The sequence below is a fragment of the Solanum tuberosum genome, unplaced genomic scaffold, assembly GCF_000226075.1.
Source record: "Solanum tuberosum cultivar DM 1-3 516 R44 unplaced genomic scaffold, SolTub_3.0 scf00225, whole genome shotgun sequence".
Classification (NCBI taxonomy): Eukaryota; Viridiplantae; Streptophyta; class Magnoliopsida; order Solanales; family Solanaceae; genus Solanum; species Solanum tuberosum.
Genome location: NW_006239149.1, coordinates 1,005,045 through 1,022,953, shown reverse-complemented (window position 1 = coordinate 1,022,953; position 17,909 = coordinate 1,005,045). Strand labels below are relative to the sequence as shown.

Sequence of the window (17,909 nt, the reverse complement as noted above, 5' to 3'; positions counted from 1 at the left end):
AAAACAATGAAGAAAAAAACACAAAATTAGAATTTAATGTTAAAAACTTTTAGTGACGATTTCTGGGCTTTTGTGGCAACTATTGTCGCCGCTAAAGGTCAAATTCTTTTGTAGTGAATCTTAGTTGGCAATGCTTAGGTGGAGGGATTAGTCCCATGTGGCTTGCCACATCACTAATAATTTGGAGTGTTAACTCTTGAGGGTATTTGTGGTCTCCTAGGATAACGGCAGGGGGATTTTTGATCCCAAAATGTAATAGAGGGTATAAGTGATCTATTTCACATAGTTTAGGGGCAATTTTGACCCTTTTCCGAAGTTTTAATAAAGATAAATGGTATATAAATGATATTTCATATGTCGAAAAATGAAATATAAGTATCAAAAATAAAATCCTCACGTCTTTCAAAGAAGTGAATGTACTAGTAACACTGCTGGAGAAACTCATCAGAATACCTACTTCCTAAAAAAATCAAGAGGAATTTTAATAGTGAATTTCATTATTTTAGGTTTACTTGAAACTTGAAAGGATATTGAATTTTATAAAAAAGAATACAAAATTTATATAATAAAGGAAAGAAAGAAGAATGGTCTATTTTTTTTATTAGAAATATTTTAGAACTTTGAATTAAATTACTGAAATCTTCATATTAATGAACAAAGTTTTTAATAACATTTAAGGTAATGCATTTCAAATAAATGGCTAACATCTTATTAACTATAATTAACCTTTACTTTTATAAATAATAATATTGCTATGTAATTAAATGCTTAATGTCTTTTTAGAATATTTTACTGTAGTAAAAAAAAAAGAAAAAAAGACAACTCTGTGCATGTGTATATTTTTAAGGTTTTTTATTATAATTTGAATTTAGACCATTAATTTTATTGAGAATACTTACATCAATCTTATGATTGAGATTGGTTCACCCAAAAACTTGAATTAGATACTGTCACATTTTGAGAAGAATGATGATATTGACGGTGAAAAGAGCTTTCGAAGGGTAGTTTTGTAAAGGGTAATGTATGGTGTTGTGTAAAATGAAAATCAAAGTATCTATTTGATCATATGTTGTTTTGAATATTATGTATATATATTAGGAGGGTCACCAGTGTTCAACACATATCCAATAACTGCAAAAAGATTTTCCTCACATGGATAAACAATTACTCCTCATAAATTGGCATCTATAGAATTTTTGTTGTAAATGCAGCTCTATTAATTAAACTAGGTAAATTGTTCGCGCGAAGTGCGGGAGTAATCTACCCGATTAGGTCATATTTTATTGATTGTGTACTGTAGTTGTTGTCTTGATATGGTTTAAGGTTTGCTCCCACTTTTCCCCCATTACGAGTGTCTTTGATTTAATGTTCTAAATAATACATTGAATAAATTATTCTTAATTTTAACTTGTCATATTAACATATTGCTGACCAAGCATAGTTTGAGACATCTAATATTTAAAAACACTGTCAAATTGTGTATATGTAATCCCTCTTGAACGGTAAATGAATAATTTTATATTACATTCAACTGGTATTCTAATAATAGGGATAATAAACCATTGTTATCTTTTTAGATGAATTCTATAGTAAGTTCAGATATTTTCCCATCAGAATGGAAAATCACATAGTTTTTCACATAGTAATATAGTAATTCCAACCTACCTTGTAGGCTAATCCGTTAGCTTTGAAATAGAGAATTCACTTTACTTCTCTCTTTTTATAAAGTATCAACTTAGTAATTCTTGAAGTAACCAAGTTTAAACATTATCATACACCTATTGATAGACTTATGGCAATCAAACTCCCAAAAGGTTGTCAATAATTGAGTAAATATCTTAAAAGCTCACTCAAGTATGTAAAATTATTTGAGAAAGTCATTCAACTTGATTTTATATCAATAAAGTTACTCAACTTATGAATTTTCTTTTATAACTTAAATTATTTTTCTAGAAAATCATTATAGCCAAAAGATTAAAAAAATAATTGCACAAACTACCCTTCAAGTTTAGTTTGGTAATACTTACTTCTATTGTAGTTTAATATTATGCTTATTTTATTTGATTTGATTTTTAGTAATTGTCTTTAACTTAATTAATATCAACTCAATTGTCCAAGCATTAAGCATTAATTCAACTTGGCTCGGGTTTTATCATATTTTATCATAATTTATACCCATCAATATATACACTTAATATTTTATTTTTGATAATAAAATGCATATACACAAATACTTCAAAATTAGTCGGACAAATTCAAATTCGATGACTCCAAAACCGAATCATCTCCTCCCACCCCAACCTCAAATTCTTCCCTCCCCTCTTTTTTCCCCACCCCCAAAATTCTTCCCTCTTTTTCTTCCTTCGTCAACCTGAGATGTTTTTTAAGAAAAAGAACCATTCATTTTTTCCCCACCTTGCAAAAGTTTTTTCAAAAAATTATTTCAACTAATTATTGGATACTAGATAGTTTTTGAATATCCTTTCAGTAGTTCTGTTTGCGTGGTTTTGAATTAAATTTCATTTTAATTTGTGGATCGAATATCTGATATTAGTGTTTAATATGATATTATTTAGTGTGGCGTTCATATTTATAGAATAAAAAATGAGTTTGTTTTGCAAAGTTAGATTTTTTATAACTTGAATAAAAGATGTTATAAAACTATTTAAATTAAATAATATAATAAAGGAAAATTTAGTTAAATCACAAATTTTTATGTTAATAATAATTAGTTTGTGTAGGTTAAGAAAACAGTTATTTAAAAATAATTATTTAAAATAAAATAAAATAAGAGAAATAAACATAATATTATAAACTATAATGAAAGTAAGTATTACAAAACTAAACTTGAAGGATAGTTTGTGTAGTTATCTCTTTTATCTTTTGGTTATAATGATTTTCTAGAAAAATAGCTTAAGTTGAGTTATTTTATAAAAGAAAATCCATAAGTTGAGTGACTTTATTGATATAAAACCAAGTTGAGACTTTCTCAAATAATTTCACATACTTGAGTGACCTTTTGAGATATTTACTCGTCAATAATTGCATCCATAAACTCATTTAAATGTTAGTGTAAACAGGATTAATGATATATTTACTCCTTGCAAAATTGTCCGTGCATCCTAACAACTTGTATTTATGATCCAATTTTTAGTAAATAACCGTTACTTAACATATCATATTATTGATCCAAAAAGAACATAGTCAACATTAGCATATAAGCTCATTAATACAATCGAGTATCACACGCTGGAGCAACTCCAAATGTGTACTATGTCGTCCCCATATGCATCTGTATGACATACCTTCTTCTTCTCCGACATTAAATATTCGTGTACTTTGTTTCTTTTTAGTGGTTCACTAACACCATTGTTTTTGTATCAATATACTGGTGAATAGAATCGTGTTTCTCGATACTGCGATTGGAATAGAAGTGTAATTTCAAATTGAACTACATCACTCTAGTATGTTGATTTTGAAAAACACCCAAATAAACTGAATAGTTTTGTGTAATATTTTTCCCTTTCAAGTATATATAATAAGTTGAATAGTTGTCCAATATGATACATTCTCCCTTTAATTTTCCATTTTAATAATTACTTATGATACATTTAAAGGGGAACTTTAAAATGATCGATATATGTAAAACAAAAGGTAGGGCTAAACTTTTTACACTTAGAATTAAAATATTTGTTCACTTTTTCAACCTTTTAAAGTTTATTTATCCCTTCACCAATGATTATTTTTTTATTAGAAAAATTAATATCTCGGGTTGATGTTCATTTGATTCCCCAAAAATATGAAATAATAACACTTCCTGTAAGTAAAATGATAAATTATAAAATCAAATTAAAGATGATTGATTGAAGGATAAATGATACGATGTTATAATTATCATTTTCCTTTACATTATTAATGTTCGTTACTACGTAATCTTTCATGTAAGATAATATAATGTTTTGATTTTTATGACTAATAGGTTTAAAGTATTATTTTATAAATTATGTGATATTAAATTCTCGCGTGAAGCGTGGGTAATTTTACTACTTTTATAATAAAATAATTGATTTAAATAAGGAAAACATTTAAAAAGGGAGAACAAAAATAAATATGAATGTAGGCCATAAAGATGTGTCACATCACCTTGTCTATATTTTTCCTTTATATAGATATAGATTTTGTAACTCGTGAAATATAATTAGATGTCTATTTTCGCACAATGATCATCTACTAGCCATCTTAAGGAAGACATATATTGATCAAATTTCTATATAGCTTTTACAAAACACTACTCTCATTTGACAACAACTTCTTAATACGTATGCAAATGTGAAAAGGTGAAGACTACAAAGGACAAAAAGAATATGAAAAACTTAAGATAAGAAATATTTTGAAATCACACTTGACATTTAAATTATGAGTTATGACATATTAAACAAAAGAAACTTTTATCAAATTGAATACTTGATATATTATAATAAGAATTGCATAATTAAAGTTATTGATTTGAGCTTGTATATTTCTCTTCAATTTTTGTGCAACTCATCACACACTTTTTATAATTTTTTCAAAGTTCTTGTACTTAATTAACATGAGATACACGAGCAACATACATGTTTAAGTATATATATATATATATATATATATATATATATATATATCATTATAACAATTCCACACAACATAACATGAAACACACGTGCAATGCACGTGCCCAGCACTAGTAATATTATATTTGGCAAAATTGTTACACAAACATAAAAAGAAAGGGTTTTTTCTTGTGAAAAAGAAATACAATGTAGCAAACTAAAAAAAAAGAAAAAGAGGATTTCATTCAAATTGTCTCTTTCAAAATTTCCAACCTCCCTTGTCTCCACTCTCCATTCCTTATCTTTTGGAAGTTGGAGGGACTATATTCTTATGCAATCCATTTATACTTATTTGTGGATAAGATTTATTTTCAATAACAAATTGTGTCAACTCATTTTCTCTCATATTATAAGTGTAATAGTAGTAGCTCATGCAAATTAAGGTGTCCCTCTCTCAATTCTCTTCATCCAATCCCATAACTCCAACGAAGGTACTAAAAAGACTTCACCTTTACCTTTCTATTCCTTTTTCAAGAACTCAGCGATGCTAAATTTGGTTTTTGCTTATTGATTCTTGACTGTATTTTAAGGTTTGTATTGGGATCATCTTGTTTCTGAGTTCTTTGTGATTTTCTTGGTCAGATTGTTTTGGGGCGAATTGGGTTTTCTGTAGAGTGAGTAATGCTTGTTTTGTTGATGGCAGAAATGGGTTTATTTGGGATTTCATTAGAATTTCTTGTGTTCAAATTTTTGCTGTGTATTCTGAAATTTTTGGGTCATTTTGTGTTTCTATAGTTATCTTATGCATGTGTTTTTATGTTCCATTCTTCAGCCCTTGGATTGGTTGTGGCATTTTTTAATTTTTTTGATAACTGTGGTGTCCTGGTCAGCTTTGGTGCTCCTAGACTAGTTCCATGTGATATTTGCCGCCTCCCACCAGCAACATGGGTAACTTTGTCCACCGAGGCTTGGATAAGGCTAGTACAGATAGAAAGAAATCACCTTCTGTTTTTTTGTCTGTGCTGGAATTTGTGAGACCTCACGATTCTCAAATCACTTGCCAAATTAAAATGTTAAGAAAAGCATGTTGATATGCACTTTAATAAATAGTTCTGATTCTTCAAGGGAGGGATTATGGTTGTGGCTATGGGGAAAGAGAAGGAGGAGAACAGGCTAGGTCATACCTTGCACCTATGGATTCCTGAGACTCACATGATGAGTTCCATCAAATGAGTCTGACGATACAATAACCACACCTCGATTCCAAACTAGTTGGAGTTGGCTAAACGAATCCTCTATATACATTGCACTCTACTTGGGGCCTTCTTGATTTTGAGTAAATTTTCTGTAAACAATGGATGTCTTGATGTTGATTCACTGTGTATACCTCTACTGTTTTAGCAAACAAGCTCCTCCTTAAACCTGCAACTTACTTTCGATTAATTGCATAGGCTATAAAGGTAGTATCAGCACCATTTAAGCTTTGATATTTCCCTGCAGTCTGTCAGCTTCACAATTTTGTAACTTTGTCCCTTCAGGGACATCTGATACAGTTTCATAACTCTTTACAAAAGAGTTCAACGAAACACACTGATATAGGAGGAATAAATTGCATGAAAAAGATTGTAGATCTTAATAGTTATGCCTTCTGTTCTTTAGTGTTTCGCTCCAAAGCCAGACCTCGATCTATATATTGTACTTCCAAATTTGCTAAGTTAACACTACCCTTTCTAGTTAATTTGTTTGTTGGATTTGTGGAGCTTCAATGGTAAGCCTGTTTACATATTTTCTAAAGCCAATCAAATATACCAATATTCAGTTAGATAGCCTTTTCATGTTTTCAGGAAATTACATGGATGATTTTAGAAAAGAAAGGTCCAACTGTGAAAAATCTCGCAGGAAGTCGGGAATGAAGACCCTTATCAGAAAAGAGTTGTTGCATCCATTCTCAATCAAGGTATAGTTAATGTGATAACATGTTACTCAATCTCTTCCAATTTATGACTCCCTTCATAGTTTGGAACGTTTCAAAATGTTTGACATCATTCTATTTTTATACAACTTGCAACTTTCAAGAATAGAAATACATTATACTATTTGACTTTAAACTTTGATGTGATGTTTTCTCTATCGACTAACTTAGTAACCATTAAGTTAGTACTTCTCCTTCATTATCATGTATACAGAATATAAGTATATTAACATCTTCAACTCTGGCCTGTTGGGAAAATCACAGTATGTTGTAGATTCTCTACTTTTCAGTATACTGCTTGTATATGGGAGATTTTCTCACTGTTAATTAAATTATTTCCCTTTAAAAAAAGGGATCTGAAAGACTTCTGTCTACCATAGGGCTACCCCTTCGTTTTGAAAGTTTTTTTTTTTTTTTTAAAGTTAACAATTGGTATTGCACCTGTTCTGTGTCTGTCCTACGCATGTTTCCGAGTATCAGTGATTGTTGTTAAAATTTGAAAGCTTTCTTGATTGCAGGAAAAAGATCTAGATGATAAGATGCCACTGCAACCAACACCAGAATCTAGCCTCTGTGCCTTCTGTGTGAATGGTAATAGCTGTAGAACTGTTCGCGCAAGAACAAAACTGATGAACACTGTTTTAGAAAGAGGGAGGCCCGAGGAAGCCCGGCTAACTTTTGATAGCTTGATTAAAGGAGGACATAAACCATCTCTAATTACATACACTACCCTCCTAGCAGCTTTGACAGTCCAGAAGCGTTTTAATTATATCCATTCCATTATGTCTGAAGTGCAAGAAAGTGGTATGAAGCCTGATCCAGTTTTCTTCAATGCTGTTGTTAATGCATTTTCTGAATCTGGGAACATGGAGGAAGCAATGAAAACTTTCTTGCAAATGAAGGAGAGTGGGATAAAACCTGCAATCAGCACTTTTAACACTTTGATCAAAGGGTATGGAATTGCTGGAAAACCTGAAGAATCTATAAAGATAATGGAGTTAATGTCGCGGGAAGTTAATGTGAAACCCAATTTGAGGACATACAATGTACTTGTTAAAGCATGGTGTAGCAAAAAGAATTTTACTGATGCATGGAATACTGTGGATAAAATGATAGCTTCTGGCTTACAACCAGATGTTATTACTTACAATACAATAGCAGCAGCTTATTGTCAAAATCATCAAACTGAAAAAGCTGAAGGAGTGATTTTAGAAATGCAAAGGAACAATGTGCACCCTAATGAAAGGACTTGTAGCATCATTATAGCTGGATACTGTAAAGAAGGTGAACTAAAGGATGCATTGAGGTTTGTATACACGATGAAGGATCTTGGAATGCATCCTAACCTTGTTATTTTCAATTCACTGATCAAAGGCTTCCTTGACATGTCAGATAGCGACAGTGTTGATGAGGTTAGTATTGAGATGGCTTTTGATTGATAAGTATTAACCTTCTATTAAATGTCAGAAAACAATCTAGTGATTGGTTGCAGATTAGAATTTAGATGCCACTGTTCTTCACTTTCAAATAAAAGAATAAATAAGGATCGGAGGGGGGTTAACCAATGTAACTTCTTCTTTCTTTGATGTTCAACATAGAGGTTTAAGCTATCAGAATGAAAGACTAATATTGTATGACTTTGAGGGAAAGAAAGGTAGGCGTTTTGTATGCTAAAATGTTGGAGATGTCAAAGTAAACTTAAAGAAACTCAAGTTGTAGGGACTTTCAACTTCTTCCCCTTTATATGTTTTTGGGGTGAAGTAATGAACGTAAAAGCAAATCTATGATTTGGCAGATTGCAAATCAGATGAAATAATATCTAATCTAACCCAATGAGAAGACACCTGGTTTAGCAAAAGTAGATACAACAAGCTTACCCCACTTTTAGGGAAATTAGTACCAATGACCTCAAAGGATCCTTGCACCTCAGCCATACCACTTTAGCAAGTCCTCATAGGCAAAATATTGTTACCTCCACATTGAGCCCAATTTTAACTAGACTGTCTAAACAGAATATCTGAAAATCAGGTTATGGACCGTTTCCTCTTGAATGATGGAAACTTTTTGACTAGCTAGAATGAAAAGCCAACTTTCAAATTGAAATCACGGGGTAGGGGTTGCAGAAGAGGCACTTTACTTCTCTTACTCCCATTTCTGTCTCTTCTTATTTCACAATTTGATAGAAAGTAAAACGTGTCTGTAGGCCGGTAACCCAGAAAGAAAAAAAAGAAAGAGAAAAATAAGGGTGGAAAAGCATAAAGAAAGGGAAGTCAAAGATTCAAAACAGAGTCTGAACGACTAAAGCATTCTATTCAGTCAAGAGAATTAAAAAGCAGAGAGAATAAAGGTCAAAGATTCAAACAGAGTTTGAACAACTGAAGCCCTCTCTCTATGCAGCCTCTAGTAGCTTGGAGCTGAAAGTTAAAATCACCTTTCTTAAGTTGCTTATTGATTGATAATATCAATGCTTTTACCTAATAGAAGAAAATTGAAAGAACAAGCAACATGTCAACTTACTGAAAAATGTTTAAATAAGGCTGTCAAATGATGGCAACACAAGTATTATTCATGTTGTACAAGGCTGACAATCTTCATTCCCCAAATGAAATCTTTATTAATCTTACTTAACAATTCTGTTTGGAGTCTTCTTATCCAATTAATAACCTATGATATGTCGAAATAAACTTCCCAAGTACATTTGCATGTGGAAATGTTAGCATAAAATCAGTACAATCTACGAGATATGATACTATTTAAAGCGAAATTTGAGTATGTATGTTTGCATGTACACGTGATTTTAAGTTTGCCTGCGTTATTCATTCACTAGCTTTTTCCTTCTTAAGTTCCTGTCCTAATGCATTTGCAGGTTAATGCTTGCACTGAATGGTTGAATTTTGCAGTTATATGCTTCTCTAGAATTGTAGAACTTTTGCAGCTTTTTTGATTACTCTTCACATGCTTGCCAATTTGCTTAATATTTTACTCATGATGTCTAGTAAGAATGTTTACTCCATCCGTTTGATCAGGTTCTTACATTAATGGAAGAGTTTGGTGCCAAACCTGATGTAATTACTTTCAGCACCATCATGAACGCCTGGGGCGCTGCAGGATATATGGCTAAGTGCAGGGAGGTCTTTGATGACATGGTCAATGCTGGCATTCCACCTGATGTCCATGCGTATAGCATTTTGGCAAAGGGTTATGTCCGTGCATTGGAACCAGAAAAAGCAGAAGAGGTCCTGAATGACATGATTAAATCTGGTAATCGTCCAAATGTTGTGATTTTCACCACTGTAATTAGCGGATGGTGCACTGCTGGTAGAATGGATTATGCCATGAGGATCTTCGAGAAGATGTGTGACTCGGGAATATCTCCTAATCTGAAGGCTTTCGAAACTCTGATATGGGGTTATGCAGAAAATAAAAATCCTCGGAAAGCGGAAGAGGTAATCCAAATCATGGAAGCATTCAACGTTCAACCCGAGAAAAGCACCCGTCTGCTTGTTGCAGAAGCCTGGAATGGTGTTGGATTAGCTGAGGCAGCCAATGGAGTGTCCAACTCAGGTGAAAAGCAAAGGTCAACTAGCAAACTCGATATGGAAGATGAAACAGAAGTGAAGAACTTAGAAAAGGTCTACCAGAAGGATGCTGTCCATCACTGTTATCCCAAATGTTTGCAGATACCCAATGAACTAATTAATGAACCAAAGGGGGCAGTAACTGCACTTAAAAGAAGTCGTATGGTGCTAAGAGAAACTGAATTTTCGTGTGATACTTTGTCTGCTGCAACAAGGTCATTGCATATTAGCTGTAGATTTGGAATGCGGGCTCCTGTTATTTGCCAGAGACAATTCCAAGTGCAGCTTTGTGCATCTGGTCAGGTTGGACACTCAAGTACAGCTGTGTTCTTGAACTGAAGAAAGAAGGGGCTGTAATTTGTGCACCTAAATGCAGCTGGATGTGAAAGTAATGTGCTAAGAGTCTTGTACATATAAAGAGTGACTTCAAATTGCTGATCTCTCCGAGTACATGGTTTTGTAAAGTTTTACTGATCTTTTAACTCAAATTTCTTCCATTATATCTGTATACTGTGCAGCTGTGTAAATCATATTTGGATATATGCAAAGTCCAGTTGTAAATGCACTGTTCGATCCTCAGTATTCTTACCTCCATGAATAATTATGTAGTTTGAATGTTCACTGAGAAGTATGTCTTTAACTAGTTTATATTGGGACTCTTACCAACACTCATTTAGAATGAAAAGACATGTGGAACTAATTTTAAAGTAAACACAAGGAGAATCCAATGTATCAAGGCATGATTTTACTGCAAGACCATATAAAGAATGATTGTTAAAATGAAAAAGGAAAATGCTATATTTTCATTTTATATTACTGTTTAAACACGAGTGTTTATGAGAGAAAATTGACTATTGATAATAATTAGCTCAAGATATCAGTATCCCTGCAGATTAATATATACTAACTAGCAACTCTCTAAGGCATATAAGCCATTACGGTAAGAGACTGATAACTTCCTTTCTATAGGCTTAATGTCAATAAGAATAATTTACCAATATCAAATTGGCAAGTCATATGAGGCTTCCAACCTTGATATTTTCTAAGCTTCACAAAAACTGCATCAACTAAACAATGAGCTCTTGCCAGATTACTAAACACTGTTTGTGCTCTCATCACATGTCCTAAAGAAACTTGGCAAAGTTAGCACAAGTTTCCACATATGGGTCGCATCAAACTGCATCACATAGACACAATGTTTCAGCAAGTATATGATGCTCAGACTGGCAAGCCCAAAAGCTCGTAAGCACATTCATATAAAGATTCACCACCACAATATTTTATCAGAAATAGCGGCAGAACATCCATTCATTGACTAATCTTCAAATATTTTCCTTAAATCAAGTGAGCTAAAAGATACAAAAACGAGACAGCCTTTATAGTGGCTTAACACTTGTTAGATCTGTGCTCCACGAATCACTCAACAGTTCACAAATCAGAAAAACTTAAGTAGCTGTCTTTGACTCGGAAGCTGTAGTGCTAGAGTAGACTGGGTGAAGCATATGACCATCCTTGGGCTCAACATGCACCCATTTGCGCCCACTCAACTTGTGGTGCTCAAATTTAACACAGCCTTCTTTCAAAGCATAAAGTGTGTGATCTCTCCCAATTCCAACATAGTTTCCAGGATGAAATCGGGTTCCCCTTTGACGAACAATGATATTTCCTGGAATCACTCTCTGCATGTAAAAAACTGTGTTTCAGCAAGAATTGGTTTCAAGAAAGTTCTATATGCAACATTGGAACAAAAAAGTTTATCTTTTTGAAATGGCTGAATAGAAAATTTTCTCTAAACCGATTAATGCTTCATCCATTTTGTTCCAGAAGAGGAGATTTTCTTACCTCCCCCCCAAATTTCTTCACTCCTAGATTCTTTGGTTTTGAATCACGACCGTTCTTTGTAGACCCTGCTGTCTTTTTGGTAGCCCACCGCCTAAACATCAAGCTCAATCCATCTCCAGAAACATCTTAAATTTGCAGAATGGAAACATATGTCAAGAGTCTCTAAACATTTCATCTATTACCAAAGCATATGCTTCAGGAAAGAATGGAATACATACCACTAGCGGTATTGTAAGCAGGTGTGCTTGTTACCAGCTCTCTGATATTTAACCTCCTAAACAACGATGTTGCAGCATTCATCATGTAATTCACCAAAACCACGCCGGGGGCTGAAGAAATGGATTACAAGGTTAACTACAAGATTAGTTCATGTGTGCACCGGCATGAGCATTTGCAGCTACTCAACTATTTGATTAGTCCCCATATAGAGCAAAATTTTCAGAACAGATGCCCCATATCACAGTACTTACTTTAAACCCTTCCAACCACCGATTTCATTCCCTAATACCCCATCCCATAATGAAGAGGATTTTCTCCGGTTAGAGTGGAAGAGACAAGGAAGATTTTTTTTTTTATGCATTTCACATTCTACTAACCAATAGTCCAGGTTAGTTGATTCCTCTCTCTCTAATAATCAACAATTACACTGTAAATTATTAGAGAAATTAATTATGAATTCTCCAGCATATTCACCTAACTCAATTGGTTTAGATGAACAAAATTAATTTTAAGGATGTTTTAATTTAATCAAGGGTCATTTTGATGGAAGCATTCCTAATTTCTCAAAGTGTAATAATATACCTAACAAAAATATAAACTCAAATCCCAGGTCTTATTTCAATTCATAAAAAGTCTGAATCAATTCATTTAAAATTTAGATGTTTGTATCGTCCAAAGTATAAATGTAATAACTTTGATATTATCTTTTTAACAGAAGCAACAACTTTGGACTCATTAGTCAAAGTGGCAACAGAAGAAGACAACTGATTACAGGGAGGAATAATACTAACAAAGTACAAGGGCGGCTCAACCCTAAAGTCAGGCACTAAAGCAGTAAAATTACAAATCCCTATAGCTCCCCAAAGAACGAAAAAGCCCTAAATTCAGTTCAAACACACAATGATATAGAAAAACGAAGCTCAAATACATCTGAAAACGTATAAAAAAGAAATAAATTCGACCTACCGGCAAGATCAAACGAAGAAACACAACACCATATCAAATCAAAAAGCAGAGCAGTAGAACAAAGAGACGGTAAACCCAAAATATGAAGGTGATACATATTACATACCTGGGAAGATGTAAAATGTTAATGGCTCACAACTCACAAAATGAATATAAATAATTACTCTATGTATTTATTGTTAGTAATTGAAAATTTCTTAATATTTTACTATTTACCACTTACTAGCACATATATTTTTTTTTAAATTTATTATTTAAAAATATAATTGATGTAAGGAATTAAATTTGTAATTAATTTTATTTCTTATTCTTTTTTTTTTCTAATAAAAATAGTTTAAAGATAGATTGAGCTGTCAAAAGAATTTATTTTCTACAAACTCTTATATATGAATTTATTTTCAATAGCATGTTTTTCTAAGTACCACTCGCAATGCAATTTTATAAATCTAAGTTTATATTTCACGAATAATTTTATTGCATTAATCATCAATCTTCTATCAATGAGTCCTTGAAGTACGTTGAATTTGTAGAAGCAAAAGTGGTAAAACCGGCAGAAGAACGAGTTTAATATCAACAACTTGTTCTTCCGACTTCCAAAAATTCCGAGTCGTTGTAGCACTACTATTTAACATGACAATAGGTAGAAAAGATCTAACGTGAAAGTCGATCTATAATAACTCGCTGAGTTACTTTTGAAATCTCAAATCTCTCTCAACGTAGAAAAAATACAGATAACAGATGGAATTTGGAAAAGATCACTTAAAAATTGGCCACAAAGGTTCACCACCACGCCCCAGTGGGGCTTTTCTATTCAATTCACAAGGTACAAAAAAAGTGGTTTTTTGTCGCAGAATTACAGGGTAGGAGAGCATGAAACACTCATCGTGGCTCATGTTGTACACCACATTGTGACTCTTATTGAACTTGCTACAAAATGAAATTACAAAAGGGAATGTGAATCCACTAATACTTCTAAGGAGTGTTACAACAAGAGGGTCGTCCGAGTGACTAGGAAAACCCGAATTTGGACAAGGCTGACTGGAACAACTCTGAGAAGGCCTGAGATGTACTCTGATCATCCACTTTGATCTTTAACTGTACTTTACACGACGATGAATTAACTACACACTCTACAAGATAGGTAGACGGCTCCTCTGCTTTTTGTGCATAGAAGAAGAACTTGAAGTTCGGGGCTTGACCACCAGAAGCTATGCAATGGATTGAATGGCCTTGCATATGATGGATAAGTGTTTGAGGAGATGTCATAATAGCCACTCCTTGTGGATTAATGGAAGTTTCCTGGTAAAGGAAAAGAGAAAAGTAGTATCAAGATGAAGGCGATTCAACAACAATAAGGGAGGTCATAATAGTAAAAGTAACCATATTCATATCAAGGACACAGACAGTGTACAAGTATCCAAAAGTTACAAGGCTACAATCACCGACTCACATTAATACAACACACTTTTTTTCCGAATTGTTGCAAATAGATGGCATTTTTCCTATAAAAGTGAACACAGAAAAAATTTGGACATCATGCAACAGTGCAATCGTATCAGAGGGAAGAATTTATCCAATGAAGCTTATTCGACCAGCAATTACTGCTTGATACTTCCAAGTTCCAATAAGTTTTGAAGTTCTAATTTACAAGTAATAACACAAATTAGTGAAATGATTTTTTTTTGAAAGAGGTAACAGAAAATTCCTGACGTGATTCAAACATTATTTTCTTGTGAATAGAATTTTTAGAGCGGACAAATATAAGGCAAAGTATCAGACTGTGCAAGATTTCCTGACAATAACTGCCTCCTCAGTAACACCTGATATAAGCGAAGATTCAAATGTTTCCTCTTATACCTCTAATAGAAACTATTCAGTATATCCCCGAATGTAATGGAAAGAGCACAAGCCACACTCTAATTAAGCTGAAGCTGTAAGTAGTTCAACAGAATCCTACAAAATGCTCTCTCCAGGAAGTGGAGGTATTTCCTAGGTCTGCCTCTAGTGAACAAAAGAAATGATCAAGAGATATACTAAAAGTAAATGTGCACCTGTGATATTGATATTGGAAGTTGACGCCATTTCTGCTGGAAAGCGTTTGGTTCTAGAGCAGCTTTAGTGTTGAGCTTCAAAACAGGAGTTGGAGGAGGGGGGCTGGCTGCAGCAGGCAAACCAAGACCAAGTAGATCATCAATTGCAAAAGTAGCTGATGGCACATTTGGAGTAGGTTTGTAATCCAAGGAAACAAGATCAGTTTGAGATGGTGCAGCCAAAGAACCATCATATCCAGGAGCACTGTATGCAGAACTATTGTGGATAGAACCTTTACTTTCTTCTTTATCGGAAGTACTCAAAAGTAAATCCTTATCATTTGCCTCGATTCTCTGTGCTGGGACTACATTATCAGTCGATTCTTCCCCAAGAGATAAATTTCCAATTTCCTCGGAGAAGGCAAATGGCCCTCTATGTTCCTTGTCAGTGAACATGTAAGAAGGCTGCAAAAATGGTTACGCTTGAGAAATAGGTAAAGTAGATTACTAGGGTCTTAGCAAAGATAAAAATGAGAAACATGTTTTATCCTTGAATATATGTAGTAACACTGAAATTACACTTCTGATTATATTCCTCAAATTACACAATTGATGAGAGCGAAGAACATCTGGGATACCTTTTGATAAACAACAGAGAGGCTGTTAAACTCATCGAAGATACGATCTTTAATTTCATTACTTTGTGTATCAGCAAAGACAGAAACAGCTTGCTTTGGAGGATTCACCACACGCTCTGCTATGGAGACATTGTACTGCAGAAGTCTATAGTATAATAATGCCCTGTCATGGACATCCTGCAACAATTCTTGACATCATTTAGAGGCACACAAACACTGCATACTCATATCTGTTAATCAACTGCCTCAATTTCAATCAAGTTGGGTTAGGTGAAAGAATATGTTGCAACCATTCTGTTCTATTTGGGCCTAACTCAATAATTTGTCTCTTATATCAGTCATTATCTAGAAAAATAAATCAAACAGATGGGATACCTGATGAAAATCATTAACACCAGCAGCCAACGCAGCTCCCAAGGCTTTCTGAGTCTCTGGCGGTCTTCTAAAAAAGCACTTAACTACTGCTGTAAGAAGATGTAAACGAACCTGCACAACACATTGAAGCCAAGTCAAATAAAACCCCATAGACATTTTATACCTCATAAATGAAAAGGATAGAAGAACTATAATTATGCTGTTTAAGCTAACATGTCAAACACTACGAACATGAGCAGTTCAGTAACACAAGTTGGAGAATTGACAGCACACATAGAAATAACAGAGATTAAAATACAGGTAACATCTGCAGCCAGTCACACACAGTAAGGCAGTGCATCTAAAAGATCAAAAATTGTACAAGAGGCTTTGCTTTGCTTTTAAATTTTAGGATCACAATTGCAAAATTTAAATACAAGAAGGTGTTAGAATCCCCACTTGAAGAACAGGTTCTTCCATTTCCTTTTCAGATAAAGCCAATTCTGAACAAGACCTCACCTGGAAATCCCCACCAAGAAAAAGAAAACAGCATGCGTACCAAAATCAAGACAACAAGGTAGTTATCTTGTACAAGCATTAGAGACAACGAAGGTGTGGTTCTGTGAAGGGAAAAGATAGGCACGAATCATTCTGTTATAGCTTTACACTTTATAACAATAGTCAACACTTTATACTTTTTAACGTGGCATTATATGTATGCGGTACAAAATAGCGGACTTAATAAAGCATTCTTGGAGCTTTATCACAATAACTGAATTTGTTGCAAGAGCATGTGAATGGTCTGACCTGAGTCAACATCTTATGTATCTTATTTTATTATATGTACAACACTTTTTCCTCTATGAAAACTACATTTACAAATGCCTTTTAACACACGCCAACCTTCATTCTGTCAGAGGATCCCAAACAAGAAATTCACATTTTTATTTCATTAATTTTCATTGCCACACAAAAGCTTTTCTTGTATCACTTCAAAAAGGAAACTAATGACCACGGATGATATGAATGATGTGGATGGCTTCAAAGTTCAAACTATAGAATCAAGAGATCCTAGATTGAAGCAATCAGGAAGGAGGCAACTGAACATGGGGACCACCTTTTGCAATTTTGCCGTCATCACCTTTGTACTAAGCAAGTCATTCACTGACTTGCATCAACAAACTACAAGGTTACTGACAAAAGTTAGGGAGAATCAATGCTTACTCCAAACAACAAATCATTTTCAAGACTTAGGGCCTTCCAAATGAGACTGATCAGATTAGAAAGATCAACAGCAGGGCACGAAGGAGTACAAATATACTTGCATAGGAAGAAAAGCCAAAAACATAAAAAAGAAATATGCAGCCTGATTACCTCTGCAGAGTGCTCCTCTTCCCAATTCTCAATAAGACTCTCCAATACGTAAGGAGCATCTTGCATGTCTTGAGCATATTCCCCCAACATCCAGATAAGAGCTGCCTTGGCTTTGGGTTCCTGGACATTTTTGCTACTAATATTCCCTACAACTGCTATACAATCATGGCTCCATTGAGGATATTTCCTAAGGAGATCTTTCACAAGTACCTACATGAGAAAAGCTTAAATGGTCAGACCAAACAAGAATAGAAAGACATGAGGTCTCGCGTAATTTCACATGTTTAATGCACTATTCCTCTAAAGCAATATCATTAGAGGCTATTGAGATGCAACCCCCACCCACC

General features: G+C 33.8%; 3 protein-coding genes across 5 annotated transcripts in view; 1 reads left to right on the top strand and 2 right to left on the bottom strand.

The window, feature by feature from the left end:
- Window positions 1–4,959: 4,959 nt before the first annotated feature.
- Window positions 4,960–10,727, top strand: LOC102591702 (pentatricopeptide repeat-containing protein At5g25630). 2 transcript variants are annotated; one of them, XM_006356585.2, is made up of 4 exons: window positions 4,960–5,080; window positions 6,434–6,546; window positions 7,080–7,973; window positions 9,588–10,727. In XM_006356585.2, the coding sequence occupies exons 2-4, from the start codon at window positions 6,442–6,444 to the stop codon at window positions 10,476–10,478; spliced, it is 1,890 nt and encodes a 629-aa protein (XP_006356647.1). In that variant the 5' UTR covers window positions 4,960–5,080; window positions 6,434–6,441; the 3' UTR covers window positions 10,479–10,727. The 2 variants fall into 2 exon arrangements, with proteins under 2 accessions (XP_006356647.1, XP_006356648.1); XM_006356586.2 differs by lacking the exon at window positions 4,960–5,080 and adding an exon at window positions 5,087–5,179.
- A 636-nt stretch (window positions 10,728–11,363) lies between these two features.
- Window positions 11,364–13,290, bottom strand: LOC102591378 (50S ribosomal protein L27-like). 2 transcript variants are annotated; one of them, XM_006356584.2, is made up of 4 exons: window positions 13,273–13,290; window positions 12,200–12,310; window positions 11,982–12,106; window positions 11,364–11,818 (listed from the first exon to the last, which is right to left on the bottom strand). In XM_006356584.2, the coding sequence occupies exons 2-4, from the start codon at window positions 12,282–12,284 to the stop codon at window positions 11,585–11,587; spliced, it is 444 nt and encodes a 147-aa protein (XP_006356646.1). In that variant the 5' UTR covers window positions 12,285–12,310; window positions 13,273–13,290; the 3' UTR covers window positions 11,364–11,584. The 2 variants fall into 2 exon arrangements, with proteins under 2 accessions (XP_006356646.1, XP_015168500.1); XM_015313014.1 differs by lacking the exon at window positions 13,273–13,290 and adding an exon at window positions 13,167–13,258 and having other exon boundaries at window positions 11,437–11,818.
- A 620-nt stretch (window positions 13,291–13,910) lies between these two features.
- The window catches only part of LOC102591040 (beta-adaptin-like protein A), a 16,173-nt gene continuing 12,174 nt past the window's right edge, over window positions 13,911–17,909 (bottom strand). The window contains exons 7-11 of the mRNA XM_006356583.1: window positions 17,563–17,772; window positions 16,210–16,320; window positions 15,835–16,011; window positions 15,218–15,661; window positions 13,911–14,465 (exon numbers count right to left, since the gene is read on the bottom strand). Of these exons, the coding sequence (XP_006356645.1) occupies window positions 14,175–14,465; window positions 15,218–15,661; window positions 15,835–16,011; window positions 16,210–16,320; window positions 17,563–17,772 (1,233 nt within the window). The 3' untranslated portion in view covers window positions 13,911–14,174. The remainder of the gene's footprint in view (window positions 14,466–15,217; window positions 15,662–15,834; window positions 16,012–16,209; window positions 16,321–17,562; window positions 17,773–17,909) is intronic.

Coding starts and splice junctions, on each gene's coding strand:
- LOC102591702 (XM_006356585.2), top strand. CDS start 6,442: ATGGATGATTTTAGAAAAGAAAGGTCCAACTGTGAAAAATCTCGCAGG. Junction 6,547..7,079: donor TGCATCCATTCTCAATCAAG/GTATAGTTAATG, acceptor TCTTGATTGCAG/GAAAAAGATCTAGATGATAA. Junction 7,974..9,587: donor ATAGCGACAGTGTTGATGAG/GTTAGTATTGAG, acceptor CCGTTTGATCAG/GTTCTTACATTAATGGAAGA.
- LOC102591378 (XM_006356584.2), bottom strand. CDS start 12,284: ATGATGAATGCTGCAACATCGTTGTTTAGGAGGTTAAATATCAGAGAG. Junction 12,107..12,199: donor TGCTTACAATACCGCTAGTG/GTATGTATTCCA, acceptor TGCAAATTTAAG/ATGTTTCTGGAGATGGATTG. Junction 11,819..11,981: donor TGAAGAAATTTGGGGGGGAG/GTAAGAAAATCT, acceptor TTTTACATGCAG/AGAGTGATTCCAGGAAATAT.